This window comes from Cyprinus carpio, chromosome A6 (genome assembly GCF_018340385.1).
Source record: "Cyprinus carpio isolate SPL01 chromosome A6, ASM1834038v1, whole genome shotgun sequence".
Lineage (NCBI taxonomy): Eukaryota > Metazoa > Chordata > Actinopteri > Cypriniformes > Cyprinidae > Cyprinus > Cyprinus carpio.
Genome location: NC_056577.1, coordinates 22,711,233 through 22,733,524, shown reverse-complemented (window position 1 = coordinate 22,733,524; position 22,292 = coordinate 22,711,233). Strand labels below are relative to the sequence as shown.

Below are 22,292 nucleotides of genomic sequence, written 5' to 3'. Positions count from 1 at the left end.
GAGTCATGAATTTGATGACTTCAGACTCAACTCGACAAAATGTACAAAGACTTGCAACTCGACTTGGACTTTAACATCAATGACTCGTGACTTCACTTGGACTTGCGCCTTTTAAATCGAGAAGACTTGCTACTTCCCATGAAAACCTGGGGGAAAAAAAATGTTCACACGGCCGCGCCGCTCTCAGTGTATCTGCATCTGTGAAAAAATGCGCACCACCTGTATGCATGCAGAGAGCACGCGCGCTGCCTGCACGACATCCAATCACTGTAGTCCCACGTTGGTTTGATTCGACAGCATCTAAGCAGGCACATTGCAAGACAACCACTGAAGAGCAACAAGCAACAACGCGCCAGTTGGCAAAATTATACCAAAGATAGTTTCGTTTGGCTATAAAAATTATGAGGTAGTCGACAAAAAACGAGTTGCAATTTGCAAAACATGCGGGTCGAAGATAACAGACGGAGCTGCCACAACGTCCAACTTTGTTCGACACAAGTTGCACAAAGAAAGGTAAGTTTTGAACGAATGCTAAGTACCTTATCGGATGTACCTTAACTTACTAGCTGCTGCATATTTACTGTATCAACGAGACAGTAAACGGACGTCTCCCTTGCTGGTTCATGCTAACAAAAATAGGGATTTTTGAACCCGGATTATATGAGGTACATGAGTGTAGCACACTCAGATGGAAAACCTTGCCAACATCATGTCAACGTCCGTTTTAAAGTACCATTTCTACCTGCTAGACGGATAAACACAAATGTATATCTCAGTCTCTCCAATACACGAGACAGAAACGGGCCTTCCAGTTTTACTCTTTCAATTATTCAGTTTCAGAGTTGCTGGTGTGCTGCCTTATTTAGGTCGTGTATGTAGTTTTGGTTAATCACAACTAAGCTGAACTGTATGGAAGCTTATGTGTAGCAATATTCAATTTGAAATGTAATATGCAAAATGGCAATGCATTTCTGTATTTAAATTTGAATTTTCCCATACATTTGTGCAATGTGTGGTGCCAGGGACGTGGGAACTATATTGTGAGAGGGGGGGCGGGATTCTTTGGGGGTTGGGGCGGGGGGTGTTAGTGTAGGCCTATAGTAGGCTGTGTTATGTATCCTGATTGACTTTATGATTAGTTAAATCTGTTTTGCACATGCATCGCCACAGAGTTAACCATTTCAGACAGTACAGGACAGCCTCTGTCTCGTTCACTTCACGTCTGTGGCCGTGCACAGCTCAGTGTGGCCCAGGCACGGCGCCAGGATTCCGGTTTTGGATGGGCCAGACCAATCGTGGGTGGGCCTTAAATTAAAAATGTTAAATTAAAAAAAAAAAAAAAAAAAACCTTCATGCATTTTCATTTCAAGTTTTTACATAAAATGTTATAGTATATAACAGGATATTTATTACTGTTATAATTATCTGTGCGTATACATAATATAGATTTTTAATAGCTTGATGCTCTTTAAATATTTTGTTGCATTGTTAAAAGTTTCGGTGCATAGGACAGACCTATCCGCGATCGCTCTCCAAGGTTCTGACCAAAGAAGAGCGCTTTGGAATCTCCATTACGCATGAAACGCATCATACCTGGGCTGCGTTTCCCGATAACATTGTCTCTTAGCGCGCTACGAAGACTCTTCAGGTATAACTTAACTAAAGGTATACTACCACTAAAGGTATACCATTGCTAGGCGTCTTCAGGGGTATCATCCACTCGCGAGGCATAGGCGCTGAAAGGCAGAGGCGCTGGCGCCCTCCTAGCAACGGCGCTGTTTTTGGTAAAACATGATTTTGACGACTTCATTAAGTTTTGTTTTATAGAAAACTCTTTTTAAAAGATATTCGTTTTGTATAAAATTGTATCTTAATTTTGATCAATGTTTTATCAATCAATTGCCCATATTTAATAAATAAGAAGCAAAATATATAGCAGACAATGTAATAACCTTAGTGTAATTGACAGAATTACAAAAAAAATATTTTGCTACCTAAAAGTTAAAGATTTTTTGTGTCACGCATGCATGCATGTCTATTTCCCTCATATTAAATATAAAACGCATGTGGACTGATATTTTTCCAATGTCTGGACTCCTTTATTAATAGAGTAACAGACGTTTCAATATATTGGTATTAAATGCATTTTCTGAGAATTTATATTTCAAGTTTTTACTGCAAATGTCGAAATGCGTGCTCTTTGGTCCATCAGTGCTTGAATCACTGATCACATTAGAATAAAATATCTCATAATAAAATACAAAATCGACTGATTTATGAATGTATATGCATAGTTCTCATCAGTCGGAAATACAGATAAACGCTTTCATTTGTTGTATTTTTGATCCTGAAAGAAAACAGAACAACAAAAGAGCGAATCATATGCCTACATGGAGTCTGTACGTGTTATGCTTCTTACGCGGACTTTTGGGACTCAGTTTTGAACTGGTGTCAAGGCGCAATGAATGAAATGCACAAATGGTAATTAAATAGTACCCCTGAAAAGAACGAATGAATGATGATCTGCTTTTATGTAATTTTTCTTCCTTTTTTATTCAGAATATTCACAAATGTGTTAGCTATGGCATGAAATATCTGATAATCCGATTGTCAAATACATGCAAGTGGAAGTGTATTGTTGTTGAAACACCTTTATAACGATCGCGTTAGTTGAGCTGTATGCGCGATATAATTTTATGACACAAAATTTTGAAATGTAGGCTTAAATCAAACACAATTTAATTCAGATTCTGTATATATATATATTCCGTATATATATATATATATATATATATATATATATATATATATATATATATATATATATACGGAAAACAAAAACAACGAAAAAAAAAACAGCTGGCTGACCCCTAGAGGGGTGGGGTGGGGAAGAGATGGGGGGCGGCCGCCCTCCCCGCCCCCCCTGTTCCAACGTCTATGTGTGGTGCAAAATGAAAATTCACTTGTATAATTTACATTTGCCATTTCATACACTAGTTTTAATATGTAAATTGAATAATAATTTTAACGCTTTATAAGTTGCAAAATTAAAATGTATTACAGAAATTATTATATATGTTTAACATGTTCAAGCAAAAACTGTAGCAAAATTGTAATTTAAATATTTTTTTCTTAATTGCATTTACACTCACAGTCACAGGTAAGACACTTGCGATTGCATTTCCATTAAGTGTCCCGCAATGAATGTAGCAAAGTTCAATGTGCAATTTGAAAATGCATTCTGAGCCGATCATTTACCCGTCCCATCCTGTCAATCACTGCGTGAAGTTGGCCTCGCCCCCACCCAGTGCAAAACGCCGGCAAAATAGGCTCAATCGTTTTTACTTCGTTTCTCTCTCTCTCTCTCTCTCTCTCTCTCTCTCTCTCTCTCTCTCATATTATCACGTTGGTCCAGTTTTTCAGAAGTGATAATTTTGAGGAGTGAGGATTTTATTGATGACATGTTTAAGTTAGCCCTAAGTTTAGGCTAAAAGGACCCATGTCTATTTGAAAGTTAAACTGTTTTGCAATATGAGGTCAATACAGGACTGAAGCTGCTGTGCATTGTTCTAGGGCAAAATATGCTGTTGAAATACAAGCATTTTTTGTGAAAATTTAAATTTTCTGTTTTTTACTGTATTTGATTAATGTCATTGTATAAAAAGAGGTTTGAAAAAATACAAATCTTACAGACATACATGATTTGTATAAATTTTATTTCTGTAGTAAGAGGAGTTGAAATGACTCGAAACTAAAATGGTAGGACTTTGGACTCGACTTGAGACTTGTTGGCTTTGACTTTTGACTCGACTCGGGACTTGCCTCATCTTTGACTCAACTTGACTCGGGACTCGAGGGCAAAGACTTGAGACTTACTTGTGACTTGCATAACAATGACTTTGTCCCACCTCTGGTATCTAATTAATGCAGCTTTTGATATAGGAACTCAAACTCCTAATATTTTACTATAAGCAGTTATGGAGATATAAACACAATCGAAGCCCTTACAGGATTTTCATTCAGGATTTCACTCTTTGTGATGTCTCGTTTTGCCGCGTTCATCTAGTATGTGTCTGCGGGAGCACCGCAACATCAATCTGTGACACTGTATAGGAAGGAACTCACTCGGCTAATAGCTGCCCTGATTGCTGCCTCGCGCTAGGAAATAAATTAATTACTGTTATAAATACAAAACATCACTAAAACCTATAATTTTCACAATCATTTTTAATGTTAAAATATATTTGTCGGGGACCCCCCAAAAATTTATTCTTATGGGGGGTCCCTAATGACTTATGGAGGGTCCAGGACACCCCCAGACCCCCCTCATTTCGAACCCTGCTGGTCCTTCCAAGTCACTTCCTTCAGAGGCTAGGCGAGGCTCCTCTTTAGCATTCGGAGAACACGTAAATGGAACTGGCTAGCAAGTGCACGTCATTGCGTCAGTGAAAAGGTCCGCTTTCGGCGCTTATCGCAAGTCGTTTTAGCATTTAAAACTTATCTTAAATGGAGTTTTGACTAGTCATAATGTATTTAGAGATATCTCTAATCCGATTTCTTACTATTGGAATTATAATTTCAGATATCTCTAATTGTCATTGTGACTAGTCGAATTATAATCATGACTATCCGAAATTATATTTATGGATCGTCAAACCAAGTTTTAAATGCTAAAACGGCTTGCAATAGGCGCTGAAAAATGGAAGTGCAAATGTTACTGGTTTGGTTGCTTGTTTTCTACACGGAGACGTATGAATGCCTCCGTTTGTTCCTTGGTCCCTGTTAAAAAAGACGAGAAAGCTATGAATAATGCTGTGAATGGTATAATGGTATGATGGTATAATATTAACGTTAAATTACTTTGGACAACTTAACTAGTTATTTATAAAAGAAATGCTGGTGACGGCAACCAAGCTAACAATTGTTAAATGACAGGTCCGGTTCAGTTAGCCATCAATAACGTAATTTGTATTTGTATAATTTATAATATCAATATGGTAGTAGTTTGTACTGGCATTAAAACGTTAAACTTTACTTATATTTACTACAGTTATAACAAATGTTTGGTAACGTAAATACATATTGAAAGCATATTGCCCCGTTAACACTTCGACTCCGCTAACGTCCGACATTTTTGAATTTTTTGAACAAGATAGCAAAGCTGCGCGCATAGGATTGTGGGTGATTTGAGAGCGCGAAGAGTGCGAAGGCTACACGTATGCATCCTTTCCTGTATATGGGATATTTTTCGAACGAAGGACTCAGTCCTTGGTTGAAATTCTGAGGATCCTCGACATTGGAACAGTCCTTCGATGGATGTCGATGACGTAGCATCCTCGAAATTCTGGCTTCCGAGGATCCTTCCTTGACATTGAGAAACGCCTGTGGTGACACTTGAAATCTTAAGTTTATGCATTTTGAAATTAACTCATATTTTTAAGTGACAGGGCCAAAATGCAAAATTTTAAGTGATGTTTAGTCAACAACACTTGATTGTTTAAGTAAAGACAACATTAGGGTTTACAGTGAACCCTTTTTAGATTACCCCTTCCAGAGAACAGTAAACACATTACATCACATATTAACTACTAGATGGATTTACAATGATTTTGACTTAATGGATAAAAAATACAAGGATGAAACAGCTTGAAAAGTATGTCTGTGTTCTGTTGTAAAATATGTACACTGCCAGTTTAAAGTTTGGACACATTTAAAGGGATAGTTCACCCAAAAATGAAAACTGTCATCATTTTTTCACACCCTCGTAAGACTTCTTTTAATTTTCAAAACACACATTAACATAATATTTAATAATCATAATAATAGGTTTCTTTCCTTCCACTGAAAGTCCAGGGAACCAAAACTTAGAAGATACAAACAGGTTTAATCCAAGTCTTGTGCAGATATGATCACTTTATATGATAAATAGATTAAATTTAAGCTGTATTCATCTATAAAGGCACATACATAGAACACATAACATACAGTTAATGTGGAAGCTCACTACAAAAATCCTCATTGGTTCTCATGTATTACATTTACATTTAGTTATTTAGCAGACGCTTTTATCCAAAGCGACTTACAAATGAGGACAATGGAAACAATCAAAATCATCAAAAGACCAATGATATACAAGTGCTATATCAAGTCTCAGTTAGCCGAACGCAGTACACATAGCAAGGGGTTTTGAATAATATAATAAATAAAAAGAAAACAGATAGAATAGAAAAAGAATAGAGCAAGCTAGTGTTAGAGGTCTTTTTTTTTGCTTTTGTTAATTGTATAATAAATGAAAAGAAAACATAGAATACAAAAAGATTAGAAAGCTAGTTAGATTTTTTTTTATTTTTAAGAATAGAATTAGAATAGTGAGTGCTAAAGTTAGAGGGTCAAATAAAGATGGAAGATATGTGTTTTTATCTGATTCTTGAAGATCACACACATTTGAACTTCTGTTTTTACCTCTGCAAGTCAGGTGGTTCTTTGCCTCCACATCACGCATTAATACACATTAAACATATTGTGCTATCTGATCCTCATATAAAGGCATTGTGGGTTGTCCTTCTGCCAAAAGATATAGGTTATATAAGGATATATATAACCTAAAATAATTAGGCACATTTTTAACATTTACCGTATAAACTACTTTGTACAGATGTTCTTGCTTTTACTGAGGCACACAAGATACTCTTTGGATCATCATGTTTTACACCAACTTATGCAGTTAGAGTGCTGCTGTCAAAGGACAACTTACTAAATATTAAAATTTTTAAATGTACATGTTTTGAATTAAACTCTTCACTTAAATTGTTCTGCTGATGATATATTATAATTAAAAATGTATATAATGCATCATACAATAGAATTATATAATATAAAAAGTGTTATTTTAATAGTTAAACAGAAGAAGTGGATTCAGACATGTGGATACTATTGTACACTAAAGTAAAGTAAAAAAAAATAATTAAAGATCAAAGAGCTACAGTCTCTGTCTCATCAACTGGTCTGAGTATAGTGGACTTAGTATAGGAAAAGTGAGTCAAGTTGACTTGGGTGTGCAGTCTCTCCCTTTGCTCCAGAGAGCAGTATAGTGAATAAGCTAATTTGGCCAGCAACATAGTACAGCAGATTACCACCAGCAGTATTGTAGTATAATATATCATCAGTTCCTTACATGACGAGTACTTGTTGGTGGTAGTAGGTGTTGAGAGAGGGGCCTGAAGAGAGTCGGTACAGATGAAACTACTATGTGTGGTGAGAAAAGGTGTTGTTTTCCTTGTAGTAGTGCTGGGTGGTAAGGTAGTTGCTGTCGTTTTCTGGCTTGTAATAGTGGTGGGGATTACAGCTGGAGCTGTAGTTGTAGCAGTGGTGGTAGGTAGTGTGGTTGTATTTAGTAGCAAAGTTGTGAGTTGAGTAGTTGGTGCTGTGGTGGTTGTCTGTGTTGTAGTTGGTTGAGCTGTTGTTGGTATTGTTGGAGTAGGTGTGGTTGTGGTCTGTAAAGCAGTAGTTGTTGTAGGCGCTGCTGTCGTTGAGGTTAACTTTGTTGTTGAGGCAGTTGTGGTGTGCAGTGTGGTCATGGGAACGGTACTTGTAAGGAGAGGGGTGGTAGGTGGTGAAGTTGTGAGGCATATTAATTGTTCTTCTGTTAAAGAGATGATTGATTGATTTAGCAGATTTTTTGGAAACTCGCAAACTTCTGGAGTTTTTGATTTAATCTTGTGCTTATTATTCTTCATCCATTCATAGAATGGCAACAGGCTACAGTCACAATTCCATGGGTTCTTGTCCAGGTACAGTTTACTGAGAAGATTGGAAGAGTGTCAAAAACATCGCCAGGGAGGCTTTGTAGTTTATTATTTCCCAGTCTGAGTGTTGAAAGAGACTTTAGTTCTTTAAAGTCCTCTTGTTTTAATGACTCTATATTGCTATCTATAATATTCAGATCAGTCAATTTCTCAAGACCTTCAAAAAAGTCTGCAGATATAATTGAAAACTGGTTTGAGGAAAGGTCTAACTTCTTTAGCTTCTTAAGTGGACTGAAAACTCCAGTTGGTAAGTGAGTGAGATTGTTATGGCTTAGACTTAATTCAGCTATGCTACCCATTTCTCCAAAAAGGACATTGGGAAGACTGGTGAGTTGATTGTTGTGCAGAGTAAGAATCTTTAATGAAGGGAAACCAACAAATAGATCCGGCTGCAGTTCTGTTAAAAGATTATTGTCTAAATAGAGTTTTTTCAATTTACTTTTATGTGGAAATAAATTTGGTTGTAAAAAGGATATTTTGTTGCCTTGCAAGGCTATCTCTTCCAAAACAGGGAGATTATCAAAAATCCCATCAGGTAGAGCAGTCAACTGGTTCTCATAAAGCCTGAACAATTTCAAGCTCTTAAGATTGGAAAAAAGAGATGTCGATACAGAACGTAGAACGTTTTTTGCAAGATGAAGACTCAAGAGATTCTCTAAATTGTCAAATGTCCCTTCCTCAATGGAACTGATCTCATTCATATGTAAATATAGTTCCTGAAGGTTTTTTAAATCATCAAATAACCCGTTTTCAAGGCTATGTATTTTGTTACTTTTTAAAACAAGTTTTTGAAGGTTATTGAGATCCTTAAAAACACCCACAGGTAATGATGTCACATCTGTGCCAGAAATCTCAATGGTCGTGATATCAGGCAAACCCTCAAAGGCTCCAGCCTCTACAGAGTGTGTTGAAGTACCAAGAAATTCGATTTTCTTTATTTGAGGGTTTTTAGAAAGAACTCCTTTTGGTATAACAGGAATCTTACTGTTTACAAAAAATATTTCATCGGCTCCATCTTTTAGTTTTTCAGGGATTGCTGTCACGGTTTTGTCATACACGTCTTGATTTTTGCATTCTTCACCTTTTTTACATATATCTTCAGTGCAGCTCCAGTGCAAGTGCACAAGTATGTAAATGATTACTAGTGCAATTTTTAAATGCATATGTCTGTTGAAGAATAAAACATTAAAATTAAATTAATATTAAGACTTAAATAAATAATAATAAAGAACATAAAGTCTTTATATCTTGTGCATACTGCATTGTGCAAGCAATTGTATTTACACAAAAGCTAAATTATTTTGATATTTTGATTTATGAATAATGACTACAAAAAAAATTAATAATGAGCTTGACTCAGAAGTTTTAGCAAGCAGTTTTTTTTTCTTTCATGGTCTCATTAAATGTAAATAGTTACTCTTACCTTCTCATCTCAGTTGCAGCTGAATAACCACTCAAAATGATGTTTGTAAAAGCAATTATAAGTTTGAGTGCACCACTCTTATCTACACATCCCAAGTGTTTACTGCATGTGAGCAAGGCAGTAGAAATGGTGTGGACCGTTTGCTTTCTGTTTGAAGAGATTAAGAAAAAAAATGCAAATTCATTTTCAAAACGTTTCACAAAGTACACATAATTATTTGGTACACTAAATTGATTATCATATTGTCAATGCCCAAATAATGTAAACAGAATGGAAAATAATAAAAGCAAAGCAGATGTAGTAGTGAAGTAAATATAGAAAAAACATAACATAAGCATTAAACATACTTTGCAATGAAACCAAGATACCAGATTGACTAGCATACCAAGTTGTAACACGCTGATGGTTCATGGTTTTTATTTAATATAGAAAGTCTTGCTTACTATATAAAATGGTTTTGCTATGAAGAAAACACGTTTAATACAGAACTGCAGAAAGTGTATAACCACTGACAGTGACAAGAAAGGAAAATACAGTGCATTTCTTCATGTGTGACATGATATTCATGAGGATATGATCATCAAATGCTCTAATTAGCAATAAATTTCATTTTATTAATTTGTTTATTTTTATTAATAAAAAGTTAGTAAGCATAACTTTGTAGTATATTTATATATCAATATACATCAGGAACTGAGAAAGAAAGAAAGAAAAAAAACAAACAAACATTCACTAAAATGAATTTGCCAAATAAAGAATGTTCTCCATAAATCCACTGAAGACTGTTTTAAAAAAAAAAATAATAATAAAATAAATTGAAATTAAACATAGTAGTAACAATAGTAATTTTAGATAAGTGAGTTTGTTTTTCTTTGACGTTCCAAGTCTTGACTTCCTCGCTTATTCCTCCTCCATAACACAGGCAATGATACCGACAATGACAGCAGTAAAGACAATGGCTACAATGATAATGAGTTTGTCTTTGGACAGACCTTGACCCACAGCATTACCTCCACTTGTGTCCTCTTCCTTCAGCTCTCTTATATTTCTACCATTCAGGGCTGGAGGAGTATAGCACATCAGAGAAGTAAGGTTATTTACTTTCTCTGGATACTGTCCAAGACAGTCCTGAAAAGTTATTATGTCATGGTCACACTTCCAGGGATTCTGATAAACTATAATATTATTAACTTTAGACAAAGAGTTTAGAAAGTCTTTAGGCAATTTGATTATTCTCTAAAGATATGTTAACTAACTTTGGAAGACCTTTGGATATTCCCTCCTCGATATTGGTCATTCGATTAGTGTGGAGAGAGATCTCCTCTAGGTTCATCAAGCCATTGAAAGCACCCGGAAAAATGTGCTGAATCCGGTTCCTACTAAGCACCAAAAGGCGAATCTCAGTTATCTCAAAGAACACAAACACCTCGAGGTAGGTTAACATGTTGTCGTATAGCCAGATCTCCTGGAGGGCCACTGGCCCAAAAGTCCCAGGCATTAACCTACTGAGCTGGTTCTTGTACAGTGATATATGAGTAAGATTGGGAAAATTAAAAAAAAAAAATAATTGCACTGGGAATTGCACCTATTGTTGGAGAAGTAGAGTTTCTTCAGCTTTGGCAAGTTTTAAAAAAAAGATTAGTTGGTAGCTGTGTGATTTTGTTGTCAAAGGTGGCTGCTGGTATATCTGTTAAATGTTTCTGTTGCTGGAACAGGGCTTTGAGATGATTGAGTTTATTGATTATTTACGATTATTATTTGCTGTAATTTGTCTTTTTGTCTAATAATTGTCTAATATTTTTGTTTCTTTGTTGTCTAATTTTGTAGACTGGTGGATTAGTTATTGAATGTGTAAAAAAAAAAAAGAAGAAAAAAAAATCAGGGGAAAAAAGGATTTTAAAGTTAGCATTCACTAAACATTTGTTTCTGATTTGAAAGTTTGTTTTAGTCAAATATGTAGTAAAGGCATGACTATCAGTAATTTTAAATTCTAGAAGTGCATTAATTATTAACTCTTAGTTCACTATAACTGTAATCTTTTAACTTAAACAGTTCAAACTACCATCCAGAACAAATGAATTAGTACAAAGTATCTTACCCTTGAACTAGAAGATGATTTGTCAGAGATATCGTGCTTTGCTCTCCCTGTTACACACAAGCGTTTCCCAGTTCTCTTTTAAATGGATGGAATGTTTTCTTTGTCAGATTCCTTTTTGCCTCCTTATGTCTTTCTGGTTATCTTCTTTACAGTCAACCGTTGACTGCACTGCACGTTGACTACATATACTCACCCACATTTTCTGGAAATGAGTTGGCGAGGAAATGCTGGTTTGTGACCACCCCTTTGTGCTGCTCTTTAAAGGGTCAGGAAGTTTGCTAGTATTTAAGAATGTAAACACACTCCGGATATTTTGATGGTTTGATTTAAAAAAAGAATCAACTCTTGTTGTACTATGTTTAGCTACATTTATAAAGTTGGGCACACATTATGTAGAATATGTCTTTCTAAGGAATATAATGTGTGCATGGGACCATATTTTAGACATATTGCCCCAGTTACAGTGTGAACTAATACAAATAAATGAGGTCAAAGGAGAAAAGGTGTTCAGTTCAGTTTAAGTTCTGCTGTACCATAGATGTCAAGTGACTCTATACGTATGGTAACCCTCGTTCCCTGAAGGAGGGAACGGAGACGTCATGTCCCATTGCCACAGTTGCTGTACCGCCGCTGAGCGGCCGGGTCGCCGGCTGGGCTCCTCAGCGAAAACCTGGTATGCATTGCACCTGCTGCCTTCTTATACTCACGCTGTGATCAGCGGCAGCTGGATGCAGTAATTGCATGCCAATGTGCATTGGCTGATTTAGTTTACCCTCGAAGACGATTGGTCTATTGAAGTGATATCCCAATTAGTCGGTCACTGACGTGACGTCTCCATTCCTTCCTTCAGGGAACAAGGGTTACCATACGTAACCAAGACGTTACAGTGTGCATTAAAACAAATAAATGAGGTCAAAGGAGAAAAGGTGTAGAGTTCAGTTTAAGTTCTGCTGTGCCAAAGATGTCAAGTGACTCTATTAAAGCAACAAACATTGAAAATTATTATGGTGACTTAAAAAGAACTTTACTCTGTTCCTCTATGAATGTGCGGCCCACCCTTCCTTTTATTTTGCAAGTGCTGCTTATTTTGCTGAAGTGGGTTGTCCTCAATCTATGATTACTTATGCAAAAACATATGAATCACTGTCTGTTTGTGCATAATCTTCTTTCATATTTTATGCCAACAGAATGATTAAATTTTCCAATAAAGTAAACTTATACATAAAGTGCTTTACAACACGGGTTGTTTAACGGGGTGGTTGACTGCTTTTTTTTCTTGGCTTGATTGTGTTTATGGGGTGCAGTGTAAAATGTCTTCATGCTTCATTTAAACACCTTATTTTTCATATATTTTACCTTTATTGTAAGCCAATGTCTCCATTGTAATTTGAATGGCTGGTTGACTTCCTGTTTCTATGATGCCACTCCCTCAGAAATACGCAATGGGCTCTGATTGGTTAGCTAGCCCAGTGTGTTGTGATTTGTTAACCATGTACTCCACGTTGTCCAAAAACTTCATGCCCCGTACCATTACAGGCAATAGTTGCATGTGCTCCGGTGGAAGGTAAATAATGGTGTCTATATTGCCGTATTCATTTAAGGTGTGATTACATAGAAGTTTGTTGAGGCCCCGGCCCGGCTACGTGCCCAAGGTTCCCACTACACCCTTCAAAGACCAAGTGGTGAACCTGCAAGCGCTGCCCCTGGAGGAGGCAGACCCAGCCCTGGCTTTGCTTTGTCCCGTCCGAGCACTGAGATGCTACCTAGACCAGACACAAAGCTTCAGGACCTCAGACCAGCTCTTTGTCTGTTACGGAGTCCGGCAGAAGGGCAATGCCGTCTCTAAGCAGAGGATGGCCCACTGGATTGTGGATGCCATAACCCTGGCTTATCAGGCACAGGGTGTGCCCCGCCCGTTGAGGTTGCGAGCTCACTCAACTAGAAGTGTTGCATCCTCCTGTGCGCTGGCTCATGGCACCTCGCTGACAGATATTAGTAGAGCTGCAGGCTGGGCGACCCCTAACACGTTCGCTAGGTTCTATAGCCTTCGTGTAGAGCCGGTATCCTCCTGTGTTCTCACCTCAAACGGGTAGTGGCACCGAGAGGCCCCAGTTAGTGTCGGCTTGCTAAAACTGCTCAAGAGTGTCCGTACTGTAGACCTTGTTGAGATCCTGGAAGGGGCAGCACCCATGGCACTTTGGTAGGGATCCCAATTAGTCGGTCACTGACGTGACGTCGAGAGTGACCGACTGAAAGGGAACGTCTCGGTTACATATGGTAACCCTCATTCCCTGAAGGAGGGAACGGAGACGTCACGTCCCGTCGCCACGGTTGCTGTACCGCCGCTGAGCTGCCAGGTCGCCGGCTCAGCTCCTCAGCGAAAACCTGGTATGCATTGCACTTGCTGCCTTCTTATACTCACGCTGTGATCAGGGCAGCTGGATACAGTAATTGCATGCCAATGTGCATTGGCTGATTTAGTTTACACTCGAAGTATATTGGTCTATCGAAGTGATATCCCAATTAGTAGGTCACTGACGTGACGTCTCCGTTCCCTCCTTCAGGGAACAAGGGTTACCATACGTAACCGAGACGTTACAGTGTGCATTAATACAAATAAATGAGGTCAAAGGAGAAAAGGTGTTCAGTTCAGTTTAAGTTCTGCTGTGCCAAAGATGTCAAGTGACTATATTAAAGCAACAAACATTGAAAATGATCATGGTGACTTAAAAAGAACTTTACTCTGTTCCTCTATGAATGTGCGGCCCACCCTTCCTTTTATTTTGCAAGTGATGCTCATTTTGCTGAAGTGGGTTGTCCTCAATCTATGATTACTTATGCAAAAACATATGAATCACTGTCTGTTTGTGCATACTAATCTTCTTCCATATTTTTTTTCTCTTGGCTTGATTGTGTTTATGGGGTGCAGTGTAACATGTCTTCATGCTTCATTTAAAAAAATAAAAAAACACCTTATTTTTCATATATTTTACCTTTATTGTAAGCCACTGTCTCCATTGTAATTTGAATGGCTGGTTGACTTCCTGTTTCTATGATACCACTCCCTCAGAAATATGCAATGGGCTCTGATTGGTTAGTAAGTAAAGTAAAATTTATTTGTATAGCACATTTCACAGATAAAAATCACAAAGTGCTTCACAACAATAGGTAAAATCCACAACACTTATAAATACATTACAGCACATAATCAAAATAAACAAAAAGTACACATAAGGCCACCCTACAGTCTAGTTAAAAGCCTCTTTAAAAAGAAGAGTTTTCAACTGGGTTTTTAAATTTTCCACACAATCCAAGCAGCGTATGGAAGGAGGCAAAGCGTTCCACAACCGAGGTGCCACAACTTGAAACGAACGGTCCCCTCTAGTTTTAAAATGTGTAAGGGGGGCAACTAAAAATCTCTGGCCTGTTGATCTCAGACTACGTGAGGACGTACGCAGCTGTATCAGGTCAGAGATGTATGGGGGCGCCTGTCCTTGTAAGGCTCTAAAAGTTAAAACCAAAATTTTAAAGTGCATTCTAAATTTAGGTTAGTTGACCCAGTGTGTTGTGATTTGTTAACCGTGTACTCCACGTTGTCCAAAAACTTCATGCCCAGTACCATTACAGGCAATAGTTGCATGTGCTCCGGTGGAAGGTAAATAATGGTGTCAATATTGCCGTATTAATTTAAGGTGTGATTACATAGAAGTTAGTTGAGGCCCCAGCCCGGCTACGTGCCAGGTTCCCACTACACCCTTCAAAGACCAAGTGGTGAACCTGCAAGCGCTGCCCCTGGAGGAGGCAGACCCAGCCCTGGCTTTGCTTTGTCCCGTCCGAGCACTGAGATGCTACGTAGACTGGACAGAAAGCTTCAGGACCTCAGACCAGCTCTTTGTCTGTTACGGAGTCCGGCAGTAGGGGAATGCCGTCTCTAAGCAGAGGATGGCCCACTGGATTGTGGATGCCATAACCCTGGCTTATCAGGCACAGGGTGTGCCCCGCCCGTTGAGGTTGCGAGCTCACTCAACTAGAAGTGTTGCATCCTCCTGTGAGCTGGCTCGTGGCATCTCGCTGATAGATATTAGTAGAGCTGCGGGCTGGGCGACCCCTAACACGTTCGCTAGGTTCTATAGCCTTCGTGTAGAGCCGGTATCCTCCTGTGTTCTCACCTCAAACGGGTAGTGGCACAGAGAGGCCCCGGTTAGTGTCGGCTTGCTAAAACTGCTCAAGAGTGTCCATACTGTAGACCCTGTTGAGATCCTCCATCACCCTAGGCAGCCGGACGTGGCAGAACGTCCGGCGCCAGGCCTTTATGATGAATCCGTGAGAACCATGGAATAGGGATCGACCGATATGCATTTTTCAGGGCCGATGCCGATACCGATTATTACAGATCAAGGAGACCGATAACCGATATTTTGAACTGATATGTGTCTAGTGTAAAAATGAAAATTAATGTCAAAATTAAGAATAAAAAGGCCTCTGACAAAGACTCTCTTTGAATTATTTTTAACACATCTTTAATTCTGAGAACTGTTCATAATAACAACATTAATATTAATAATAATAATAAACATAAAAAGTGCTGGGAGCATCCATCAGCAGCATTCTGTAAACTAAGTAAAACTTGCATCCATCAGCAGCATCCTATAAACAAAGTAAAACTTAAAGCAAATTTAAACAGCAACAAATGAACAAATAATGGAAAATAAATGTAATCTCTCTCTCTCTCTCTCTCTCCCTCTATATATATATATATATATATGTATGTGTGTGTGTGTGTGTGTGTGTGTGTGTTACATTTAGCATTTTATTTGCAACCCAGAATTGCATTAAAATCACACACAACCCATATTGTAATAGTGTTTTTTTTATTATCTTTGATGTGTAAAATGTTTGTTTGACTGTTTATCACGGCGATACAAACTAGGAAGTATACAGGACAGCGTCATCCAGAAACGTGCAATGTGAGATTATTGACAATTTACGTTATTAGCATAAGGTTATTAGCAGGGTGCGATAATTGTAAATAAACAGAGGGGGGGGGTGCTTTTGAAAAATTTTATGAAATGTTTTTAATACGACGGAAATTGTATTTAGTGTGATCTCAGTTTAATAAAAAACATTGTAAGCCTACGTTAGGCCCATTAATTGTAATGATTTAATGTCCACGGTTATTCAAACAACAAAAATTACATTGAGAAAGCGAGCAAAGAACACAACGGAGCTTTTTGAAACTCCGAATCAGTTAAACCATTGCGTCGCAAAATGATTCACTGATTCGATGTGCTTCAATCGGATCGCGAATCATTTGATTCAGATCCGGACGTCAGAGCGGGTTTGCATGATGTTTTTATCCCCACCGGGGATAAAAGTTATTCAGCAGAGGCAGGGATGCATAGACCAGAAGGGGGGATATCCCCCCCATCCTGGTTATTAGTCAAATGAGAGAGCGCGGGCCGCGGAGATAACTAAATCAGGAATAGGGAGCTCGCGTCGCGTCAGGGGCGTCAGAGCTCGCGCTTGATGCCCTTTCAGCTCTTCAAAATTGCATAATGGTAATTCTGAATCTGTATGATAAATTATTTTGCAATCATGTTAGAATAAAGCAATATTTCTCCAAATATGCGCAATTTTTTTTGACTAAGAGCCCTAACGGAACGGACGCTGTTCAGTGAAGCTATGTGAACAACACAAAAAAAAAAAACCCAAGAATACATGATTAAAATCATTCGTGTTGATAATCTATTCACAATATAACGTTAAGTTGGCCGAATGGTGAGAGAAGTAGGTTTTAGTTTCACTATCTCAGCACTGATGTGATGATCCGTTAAAGCATATCACTGCAATGACGGACATTGACCGGGAATTCACAGTATAATAACTGAACGGGGCTTGTCATCATAAATCGATTATATTTAGGTGTTTTTTGCAACTTCAGTGTAGTGATTTATTGCAACTTCAGGAACGTTTACTGCATTCTTACCTTCGAGAGATAAGTTACTGGTGTGTGATGATGATCACTGAAGCAGCTCCTGTGCTTTCGGTGTGAGAGCGGAACATTTTCCAGCCGCGCCAGCCGTATTGATTGGCCTGGCTCGTGACTCCCAACAAATCAGACGGACGATGTGGGCGGGGATTAGTCTAGGCCACAGAGCGGTGCGCTCTGACTGAGGTGGCTGGATCAGTGCCAGATCGCGCATTTCAAAATAAAATGGTTTTATCGGCAAATCGGTTTTGAAAATGGCCGATGCCGATAACAATAAAAATGCTTAATATCGGCGCCGATAATCGGCCACGCCGATAATCGGTCGACCCCTACCATGGAAGGCTGGGTTCCATATTGAGACCTAAGCGGTACTCGTATGTGTATAGTCCACGGTATAGCCTTAGAGCCCGTGTTTCCCCAGCAGACTTCTGCCTTCCCAAGAGGGTTTGAATCACCTGAAATTTCTCCATATACACCTAAACGGATGCTATATGTGTATTTGTTTCCGAAAACTCCTTTGGGAAGGATGGGGCTTCCGCAGCTTCCCTGTTCCAAGTGAATGGTTATGTTTCCCATTGTTATCCAGTCTCACCCAGTGAGGTAGTGCATTGACAATGGTGAGTGGAACTACTTGTTCCGAGCCCTGGCCTACACCTAATAGGGGCGCAGGCTGCTCGCACAGGGCACTGGAAGGGGCAGCACCCATGGCGCTTTGGTAGGGATCCCAATTAGTCGGTCACTGACGTGACTTCGAGAGTGACCGACTGAAAGGGAACGTCTCGGTTACGTATGGTAACCCTCGTTCACTGAAGGAGTGAACAGAGACGTCATGTCCCGTCGCCACGGTTGCTGTACGCCGCTGAGCGGCCGGGTCGCCGGCTCGGCTCCTCAGCGAAAACCTGGTATGCATTGCACCTGCTGCCTTCTTATACTCACGCTGTGATCAGCGGCAGCTGGATGCAGTAATTGCATGCCAATGTGCATTGGCTCGTTTAGTTTACACTCGAAGTAGATTGGTCTATCGAAGTGATATTCCAATAAGTCGGTCACTGACGGGACGTCTCCATTCCCTCCTTCAGGGAACAAGGGTTACCATACATAACCGAGACGTTACAGTGTGCATTAATACAAATAAATGAGGTCAAAGGAGAAAAGGTGTTCAGTTCAGTTTAAGTTCTGCTGTGCCAAAGATGTCAAGTGACTCTATTAAAGCAACAAACATTGAAAATTATCATGGTGACTTAAAAAGAACTTTACACTGTTCCTCTATGAATGTCCGGCCCACCCTTCCTTTTATTTTGCAAGTGCTGCTCATTTTGCTGAAGTGGGTTGTCCTCAATCTATGATTACTTATGCAAAAACATATGAATCACTGTCTGTTTGTGCATACTAATCTTCTTCCATATTTTTTTTCTTGGCTTGATTGTGTTTATGGGGTGCAGTGTAACATGTCTTCATGCTTCATTTAAAAAAATAAAAAACACCTTATTTTTCATATATTTTACCTTTATTGTAAGCCACTGTCTCCATTGTAATTTGAATGGCTGGTTGACTTCCTGTTTCTATGATGCCACTCCCTCAGAAATACGCAATGGGCTCTGATTGGTTAGTAAGTAAAGTAAAATTTATTTGTATAGCACATTTCACAGATAAAAATCACAAAGTGCTTCACAACAATAGGTAGAATCCACAACACTTATAAATACATTACAGCACATAATCAAAATAAACAAAAGTACACATAAGGCCACCCTACAGTCTAGTTAAAATCCTCTTTAAAAAGAAGAGTTTTCAACTGGGTTTTAAAATTTTCCACACAATCCAAGCAGCGTATGGAAGGAGGCAAAGTGTTCCACAACCGAGGTGCCACAACTTGAAACGAACGGTCCCCTCTAGTTTTAAAATGTGTAAGGGGGGCAACTAAAAATCTGTGGCCTGTTGATCTCAGACTACGTGAGGACGTACGCAGCTGTATCAGGTCAGAGATGTATGGGGGTGCCTGTCCTTGTAAGGCTCTAAAAGTTTAAACCAAAATTTTAAAGTGCATTCTAAATTTAGGTTAGCTGACCCAGTGTGTTGTGATTTGTTAACCGTGTACTCCACGTTGTCCAAAAACTTCATGCCCAGTACCATTACAGGCAGTAGTTGCATGTGCTCCGGTGGAAGGTAAATAATGGTGTCAATATTGCCGTATTAATTTAAGGTCTGATTACATAGAAGTTAGTTGAGGCCCCAGCCCGGCTACGTGCCCAAGGTTCCCACTACACCCTTCAAAGACCAAGTGGTGAACCTGCAAGCGCTGCCCCTGGAGGAGGCAGACCCAGCCCTGGCTTTGCTTTGTCCCGTCTGAGCACTGAGATGCTACGCAGACCAGACACAAAGCTTCAGGAACTCAGACTAGCTCTTTGCCTGTTACGGAGTCTGGCAGAAGGGGAATGCCGTCTCTAAGCAGAGGATGGCCCACTGGATTGTGGATGCCATAACCCTGGCTTATCAGGCAGAGGGTGTGCCCTGCCCGTTGAGGTTGCGAGCTCACTCAACTAGAAGTGTTGCATCCTCCTGTGAGCTGGCTCGTGGCACCTCGCTGATAGATATTAGTAGAGCTGCTGGCTGGGCGACCCCTAACACGTTCGCTAGGTTCTATAGCCTTCGTGTAGAGCCGGTATCCTCGTGTGTTCTCACCTCAAACGGGTAGTGGCACCGAGAGGCCCCGGTTAGTGTCGGCTTGCTAAAACTGCTCAAGAGTGTCCGTACTGTAGACCCTGTTGAGATCCTCCATCACCCTAGGCAGCCGGACGTGGCGGAACGTCCGGTGCCAGGCCTTTATTCACACCTGAGAAGACAAAGACCTGCATAATGAGCTGCATAATGAGCCATTCAGTCAGCTGTGTCACTGAGAGGGATGAGTTACAAGAGAGAATGTGCAGACAAAATAAATGTATATAATTTTATGTTTGTAGTTTATTTAGAATATATTTAATTATCCCACAACATAATTTAATATTCACTTGTGAGTGCAGTTAAACAGTTTATTAGGAACAATCAAAGCTGACTTTCAAACTGAATTTTTTGCATCATTACTCCAGTCACACAATCCTTCAGAAATCCTTTTAACAATCTTATTTTCTACAAAAAAAAATTTTTTTTGTTATTATTATCATTATTTTTATTATTAATGTTGAAAAGAGCTGAGAATATTTTTTTCAGGTTTTTTAGGGGGGATAAATTGAAAGAACAGCAATGTTTATTACATTTGTTAGTTACATTTATTGTTACATTTATACTATTTACATCAAGCTTTTGAATGGTATTAGTGTATATTGTTATTGAAACTTTTTTTCTGAGGAAATCCAAATCTCAAATCCTCAACCACATCACATCTCTTTGGGGTGAATTATGTCTTATTCCTCTCATCACGAAGCAAACAGTAAAATCAAAAAAAACTTGAAGAACAATCTCGCTGCGTTGTCTTCTGTTGTGTGGGCGTATTCAAAAGCAGCCGCGCGCTTCAGTGAAACATTTGAATCTCAAAAGCGCGCTCGGCGCGCGGGGCGTGGTCGCATTAGAAGACAATGAAGGGAGACGTGAAAAACGGACATCGCGTTGTTTTCATATGGATTACTTTATCACAGAATATTTGTTTTCGACAGCACTTGTTTAGTTTAAAAGTAGACATGTCAGGCTTTCTATAGATATCTCTCTCATGTCTCTGTGTTGAGTATTCACTGAGTTACAGTTCATTTTAATGACGTGTTTGTGACTGAAGATCAGCGCAGACAAAGGCTGCAGACAGCACTCCTTGTTTGTTATCTTTATTTTATAAATGCACAAAGTTTTGTTGTTATTATGTCTGTATACAAAAAAAGTAGACCCTTTACAGATTCGATTGATGTATTGCTCTTATCTGTACGATCAAAACTGAAAGTGTAATTTAAGTTATTTTCGGGGTTATCAGGAGAAAATACCCCAAAACGAGTATACGCGTTAATCGACTTCAGAGGGTTAAAGCAACAAACATTGAAAATTATCATGGTGACTTAAAAAGAACTTTACTCTGTTCCTCTATGAATGTGCGGCCCACCCTTCCTTTTATTTTGCAAGTGCTGCTCATTTTGCTGAAGTGGGTTGTCCTCAATCTATGATAACTTATGAAAGAAGATTAGTATGCACAAACAGACAGTGATTCGTATGTTTTTGCATATTTTATGCCAACAGACTGATTAAATTTTCCAATAAAGTAAACTTATACATAAAGTGCTTTACAACACGGGTTGTTTAACGGGGTGGTTGACTGCTTTTTTTTCTTGGCTTGATTGTGTTTATGGGGTGCAGTGTAACATGTCTTCATGCTTCATTTAACACTAGAAGTCCCAGAGATTTGTAACCCTCCTTTAGCCAAGTGGATGCTAACTGGCTAGTCTTTTGGCTATCATTAGCATCAATTCATGTGTAAATATGGTCATTACCTGAGCAATCTGCAGGGGGGTTGGGTGTGTGTGTGTGTGAATGGTTGCTGGTGGCTTGTTTGTATGTGTGGGGGAGGGAGGGCTGCTAAAAGCAGAGAACTTGATTGACCTCCTCTCCAAGAAAAGAAAATGCAGAGAAGACTCACCACTCGGCAGGCCTTGGAAATTATCCTGAGTGAAGTAAACCCTTGTGACTCAGATGGAGAAGACATAGAACTTCAGCCGGATTCGGACTCTGTCTGATCTGTCTTCAGGTTAAGTTTCATGTCATATTATTTCCTATTTCATTTCAAACCTTTTTTGTATTTTCCACTTTTTTGTTTGTACTACTTAGCAGACATTCACTGCCATCTGAAGTGCAAAACATTATTAGTTGTTTCTTTGCTTTAGTTGTATCTTTTTATTTAGGAAGATATTTCAGACATTATTCCGATACAGAGAAGGAGATACTGGAATTATTATTAGTATCTATGCATGCATTTGTGATATCATTTGACTTTTCCATTGCTCA

The 22,292-nt window shown here is 39.0% G+C and overlaps 1 protein-coding gene across 1 annotated transcript; it reads right to left on the bottom strand.

Moving 5' to 3' along the window:
* Window positions 1–6,311: 6,311 nt before the first annotated feature.
* LOC109064776 (leucine-rich repeat-containing protein 15-like) lies at window positions 6,312–11,505 on the bottom strand. Its single transcript, XM_019081809.2, is given in 6 exon segments — window positions 6,312–7,808; window positions 7,811–8,972; window positions 9,229–9,375; window positions 10,239–10,289; window positions 10,485–10,604; window positions 11,327–11,505. Coding segments are annotated over 3 exon segments (2,007 nt in total). The 5' UTR covers window positions 9,237–9,375; window positions 10,239–10,289; window positions 10,485–10,604; window positions 11,327–11,505; the 3' UTR covers window positions 6,312–6,971.
* Window positions 11,506–22,292: the final 10,787 nt, after the last annotated feature.